Source organism: Musca autumnalis, unplaced genomic scaffold (assembly GCF_047663935.1).
Source record: "Musca autumnalis isolate F117 unplaced genomic scaffold, ASM4766393v1 scaffold_3, whole genome shotgun sequence".
Lineage (NCBI taxonomy): Eukaryota > Metazoa > Arthropoda > Insecta > Diptera > Muscidae > Musca > Musca autumnalis.
The window spans coordinates 64,168,529-64,174,873 of record NW_027411866.1 but is presented as its reverse complement, the minus strand read 5'-3'; the positions used below and the strand labels follow the sequence as shown (position 1 = coordinate 64,174,873).

At 41.8% G+C, this 6,345-nt stretch overlaps 1 protein-coding gene across 1 annotated transcript; it reads left to right on the top strand.

Annotated features, from left to right (window-relative positions):
• Window positions 1-3,215: 3,215 nt before the first annotated feature.
• Window positions 3,216-6,030, top strand: LOC141398028 (uncharacterized). The gene is made up of 2 exons (XM_073975129.1): window positions 3,216-5,757; window positions 5,817-6,030. The coding sequence occupies exon 1, from the start codon at window positions 3,599-3,601 to the stop codon at window positions 4,871-4,873; it is 1,275 nt and encodes a 424-aa protein (XP_073831230.1). The 5' UTR covers window positions 3,216-3,598; the 3' UTR covers window positions 4,874-5,757; window positions 5,817-6,030.
• The last annotated feature ends 315 nt before the right edge of the window (window positions 6,031-6,345 follow it).

Below are 6,345 nucleotides of genomic sequence, written 5' to 3'. Positions count from 1 at the left end.
ATTCACTGTGGTATGCTGATGCTAACTTATAGGGTTGTTAAGCAATCACATGTGTGTGTGTCTGAGTGTGTCATTGACAATACGCACGGGAAACGTTTCCCAAAAAAACTTCTTGTTTCGGTGGTGAATGAAACAACTCGGCAAAGCATAGCCGATGTTACATTTCAGCAATCCATTACATGTCCATATGAGAGCAATTAACTCATGACCCATAATATTTACAGTCTCATTTATTACGTCGTTTGTAAAGCAAACTATGGCAAACAATCCATGAAATGTAGATGATGATATCGAATTCCGTTTGAAAGTTAGACGCAGAAGCATCCACGTCTCAAGAATTACAACGGTAAGCTTTGTCAAATCCACTACATGTCCATATGAAAGCAAATAACTCATGACCAGAGTACGTAAAAATACTTTAAATAACATTTCCAATCGTTTCGTTTCGCATTTTCCATAGGAACAATACAAAACGAAACATAACCCACGTTGGCCGAGCTCGCTGTTTAGTTTTGTTTACATTCGTGAGTGCAAACAAAACGAAAAGCGAAAAGCACTCAATTCCACAATAGCAGATAGAAAACGGAATAGTACTAAACACATGTGAATAAATCAAAAACGTTTGGTGGTTGATAAAATTCACTGTGGTATGCAGATTGGTGGTTGATAAAATTCACTGTGGTATGCTGATGCTAACTTATAGGGTTGTTAAGCAATCACATGTGTGTGTGTCTGAGTGTGTCATTGACAATACGCACGGGAAACGTTTCCCAAAAATACTTCTTGTTTCGGTGGTGAATGAAACAACTCGGCAAAGCATAGCCGAAGTTACATTTCAGCAATCGTACTGTTTCCATCTTTTTAGATTGAAAAGTTTGTGTTTTTGTTTTGGTTGTGAGAATGAAACGATTCAGAGAAGCTGAAAAGTTTGTGGCTTTGTGTGATTGGTACGGGAATCGTTTTGTTTGTTTCCGTTCATTACTCATGACCAATAGTATCTATAGTCTCGTTTCGTACGTCATTTGTAAAGAAAACTTTGACACGCACTCTACGCAATTAAGATGATGATATCGAATTTACTTTGAAAGTTAGATGCAGAAGCATCCAAGTCTCAAGAAATACAAGAAAGCTTTGTCAAATCTATTACATGTCCATATGAGAGCAAATAACTCATGACCCATAATATCTACAGTCTCGTTTCTTACGTCGTTTGTAAAGCAAACTTTGACACACAATCCATGCAATGTAGATGATGATATCGAATTCCGTTTGAATGTTAGACGCAGAAGCATCCACGTCTCAAGAATTACAAAGGTCAGCTTTGTCAAGTACATTACATGTCCATAAGAGAGCAAATGACTCATGACCCATAATATCTACAGTCCCATTTTTTACGTCGTTTGTTAAGAAAACTTTGACACGCTATCCATGCAATTTAGATGATGCTATCGAATTCAGTTTGAAAGTTAGACCTATAAGCATCCAAGTCTCAAGAAATACAAGGGTAAGCTTTGTCAAATCCATTACATGTTCATATGAGAGCAAATGACTCATGACCGATAATATCTACAGTCTGGTTTCTTACGTCGTTTGTTAAAAAACTTTGACACACAATCCATGAAAGCTAGATGCAGAAGCATCCAAGTGTTAAGAAATACAAGGTTAAGCTTTGTCAAATCCATCACATGTCCATGTGAGTACAAATAACTTATGACCCAAAATATCTGTAGTCTCGTTTCTTACGTCGTTTGTAAAGCAAACTTTGACACACTATCAATGCAATTTATATGATGATGTCGCATTCAATTTGAAAGTTAGATGCAGGAGCATCCAAAACTCAAGAAATACAAAGGTCAGCTTTGTCAAGTCCATTACATGTCCATATGAGAGCAAATGACTCATGACCCATAATATCTACAGTCTCGTTTCTTACGGCGTTTGTTAAATATACTTTGACACAAAATCCATGCAATTTACATAATGATATGGAATTCTGTTTGAAAGTTATTGGCAGAAGCAACCAAGTCTCAAGAAATACAAGGGTAAGCTTTGTCAAATCCACTACATGTCCATATGAAAGCAAATAACTCATGAGCAATAGTATCTATAGTCTCGTTTCTTACGACATTTGTAAAGCAAACTTTGACACGCACTCTACGCAATTAAGATGGTGATATCGAGTTAGATGCGAAGCATCCAAGTCTCAAGAAATACAAGAAAGCTTTGTCAAATCTATTACATGTCCATATGAGAGCAAATAACTCTCGTTTCTTACGTCGTTTGTAAAACAAACTTTGACACACAATCCATGCAATTTATATGATGATACCGCATTCAATTTGAAAGTTAGATGCAGAAGCAACCAAGTCTCAAGAATTACAACGGTAAGCTTTGTCAAAACCATTACATATCCATATGAGAGCAAATAACTCATGACCCATAATATCTACAGTCTCGTTTCTTACGTCGTTCGTAAAGCAAACTTTGACAGACAATCCATGCAATTTATATGATGATATCGAATTCAGTTTAAAGGTAAGATGCATCCACGTCTCAAGAAATAGAAGGGTAAGCTTTATAAAATCCATTACATGTCCATATGAGAGCAAATAACTCATGACCAATAATACCAACAAACAAAAAAAATCTGCAATCTCGGTTCTTGCATCGTTTGTTAAAAACAACTTTGACACACAATCCATGCAATTCATAAGATTATATCGAATTCAGTTTGAAGGTTAGATGCAGAAGCATCCACGTCTCAAGAAATACAAGGGTAAGCTTTATCAAATTCCTTAGATGTCCATATGAGAGCAAAAAACTCATGACCCATAATATCTACAGTCTCGTTTCTTACGTCGTTTGTTAAGAAAACTTTGACACACAATCCATGCAATTAGATGTTGATATCGAAATCAGTTTGAAAGTTAGATGCAGAAGCATCCAAGTCCCATGAAATACAAGGGTAAGCTTTGTCAAATCCATTGCATGTCCATACGAGAGCAAATAACTTATGACCCATAATATCTACATTCTCGGTTTGTTAAGAGAACTTTGAGAACTTTGACACACAATCAAGAAATACAAGTTTACGCTTTGGCAAATCTATTACATTTCCATATGTGAGCAAATAACTCATGACCCATAATATCTACAGTCTCATTTATTACATCGTTTGTACAGCAAACTTTGATACACTATCCGTGCAATATCCCCTGTCAGGGGTAACAATCTTGACGCGATACAGGGGCTTAGGTCGCAATTTCTCGGTACTCGACATGGCATCTTAAACGGACTAATAAAGCTCTGTTTTTACTTGACTTTTTGAGTGCGAGAAAGTGCGGCTGACCAAAGGTTATCCATGTAGCGATCTCCTACCCATCAGAGATCCCCCAACACCGGGGTGTTATGCGTAATACTCGTGCCTATCGGTGTTTTAAGGTTTGCAGTGGGGTACCTAAAACTGTATTCGAACGGAGCCTCGTTGACACCTGGGCGAATCAACGAGTAACGAACTTGTTCTTCTGCCAATGCCCTTACCGTGGTAAGGAGGCAATGCCACGGTTGACCTCCCATCCTTCCCTTAAACTAATAACGTATGGATAATAGAACTTTTAAAAAAACCCCCAAAAAACAAAAACTTTCAAAAAAACAAAAACCCCCGACTGATGTTGGTGTGGATGCCTTGGCACCCTCAGTCTTCACTTCCACAAGCGCAAGTACCTCTCTCTCGTTGACGATTAGGAATATGGACACGGACAATTCTCACTTAATTTCCCCCTCCACTTCGTGTGGTACCCCAACCAGGGGTAAGGTCGACAGCCCTACGCTGGACGTCATAAACGACAGTCTAAATAGACAGAGCAGGGTCCTCCTATCCAAGATAGATGAGAGCTTTCTCACATCAACAAATTTGGATGACGAACAGGTCGACGAGGTGAATGACTCAACCTTAACCAACGAGGAAGAAATAATGGAAACCACCATTATTCCCTCCACAGGTCAAGCTGAGTCGTCACCTTTGTCCGACAAAATCGTTCCTCCAATTTGTTCAGGAGAAAAACCCTCACAGCTTCTTAGACAAACTGCCGTTGATGAAGTTGTCGGAGAGTGCGACGTAGCCATGGAGGTCATGGATGAGTCGCAAAAACCCTCAACCTCAAAACGAGCTAGCAAAGAGGCTATGGATAGGAAAGACTATCGGTTTGCAATATCGTATTGTGGGCGATTTGTCGATAAGGACCCCAAGACCATCACCGAAAGGGAATTTAAATTGATTAAGAAAAACCTAAAGTTTATGAGGAGATTTGAGAGAAAATATCCTCACTTAACGAATAAGGATTTCCTAATCAATAAAATTCCCACGTCGAGTGAGGGAGGGTATTCTGCCGTAACCCGTACGGACGTAACGACAGACCACCCTCCTACTACTATACCCGCCGGAGACCTGGCAAAATCACAGTCTATACAGACTGTGAAGAAGCCAATAAGGTCAAAAACCAGGCGCAAAAAAACCGCTGCCTCCCCAAACACCTCTGCTGCCCCTTCTTCTAAGCCCGTAAACAAGGTGATGGAGGTGGGTCGGCTGATGGGTAGGGGGAAGCTCGAAAAACGGGATGAGAAGTCAGTGCCAGTGAAGACTCCTTCAATAACCAGTGGTTCCTCGAGGACAAACTCCACCGAACCCGTAGTGGTGAAGAGGATGAGGTCCTCTGAGGAGCAACCACCGGCTGCGAAGAAGTCATCGCTGACACGACCAATCATCTCGCAGACCTCTGCTGCACCGGTAATCAAGGTCAGTGCAGGTGCCAGTAACTGTGGGGCTTCACACTCCGCAGCGACCGCCACCACGCAAAAACCTTGCGAGCCGTAGGTGATCAGGGAGAGTGTGAAGGACAACACAGGGAAGAGCAATACTTCCAAAATCGTTGTCCCTTCACAAAAACCTTGTGAACCAGCCAGCAGGTCTCAAGAGAAACCCTGCACATCCAAGCAGGGTGACAGTGCGTTGCGACGGACAGTTCCGGATGACCAGAGAGTGGCCATCATTGACAAGGCTGACCCCAATGGAAGGATCAGCACAAGTCATTGGTTGCAAATCGAGGGTCATCTTAGAGACGTCCTCATCTCAGACGAGGTGGATCGCAGTAAGGTGAGACTCGGTCAGTCTGCCCCCTATAAGGGGGTCATGGTTGTTAACTGCGAGAATAAGGAATCTGCAGATTTCCTTAAATCTACGGTTAACAACCTTGACCCTCTTTAGGAGGGGAGTGATTTGGCTGCTGTCAGCATTGCTGAGATTCCGTGTCGGATGGTGACTTCAGTATGGGTCCCCCCTCCATCTATGGAGCTGGACAAAATACTGAAGTTAGTCGAGAGGCAGAACGTCGGTCTTCGGATGGAAAACTGGAGAATTCTCAGCTCCTATCCGAAGAACGGCGGTCTTGTCATTCGTTTTGCAACGGATGTTAGCGGGGAAGCCTACTTACGCAGTCGAGAGGGGTTGCTGAACTTTGGATTGGGAAGGTTATGCTTCAAGATCCCAACAAAGCAACAGTAGGAGGTAGGCGACAGCAGCTCAGTGCGGTGTAGATTAATCTGCATCATTGTAAGGCTGCTGCTACCGAACTCCTACTTACTCTCTCGACTTCCAAGATTGATATTGCTCTAGTCCAGGAGCCTTATTTATACAATAATAAGGTTGCTGGACTGAGTAATAACAACTATACTGTCCTCGCTGCCTCGAACGGAGACAAGGTGAGAACATGTGTAGTCGCAAAAAAGAACCTAAAACTAATGCTTCTCTCAAATTTCAGCAGAGGAGACATCACCACCATAAGGATGGACAGAGGGCATGGAAAACCCTTTATAATGGCCTCTGTCTACATGCCCTATGAAGACCCCGACCCACCCGGCGGTATCGTAAATAATCTAATGGACGAAATGGGGAGCACAGGCCACATCATTCTGGGATGCGATGCAAATGCTCATCACTTCCATTGGGGAAGCAGCGATACTGTAGCATATAACGTACTGAGCTGTGGCTGGTGTTGCACGGAAGACAAATGAGGGATATGCACGTATAAAACCGGCCTTATGTCTCGTCGAAGGGGGGGTTCAATGACCGTCAATGCTTCCTCGCCACTAAGCTACCGAAAATATAAAAAATACGTCCATTTCATTTTATACACAGCATAAAAGCAACAGGACCAAAGTCGACAGTAGAGGAAACGGAAATGAGAATGTCGTTGATAAGTTCTGTAAACGAAGTTAACAAATGCTGAAAAGAAAGTTCTCATACACATACAAAGAAGAAGAGAGTAGAGAAGAAAGATCAAAGAGTCC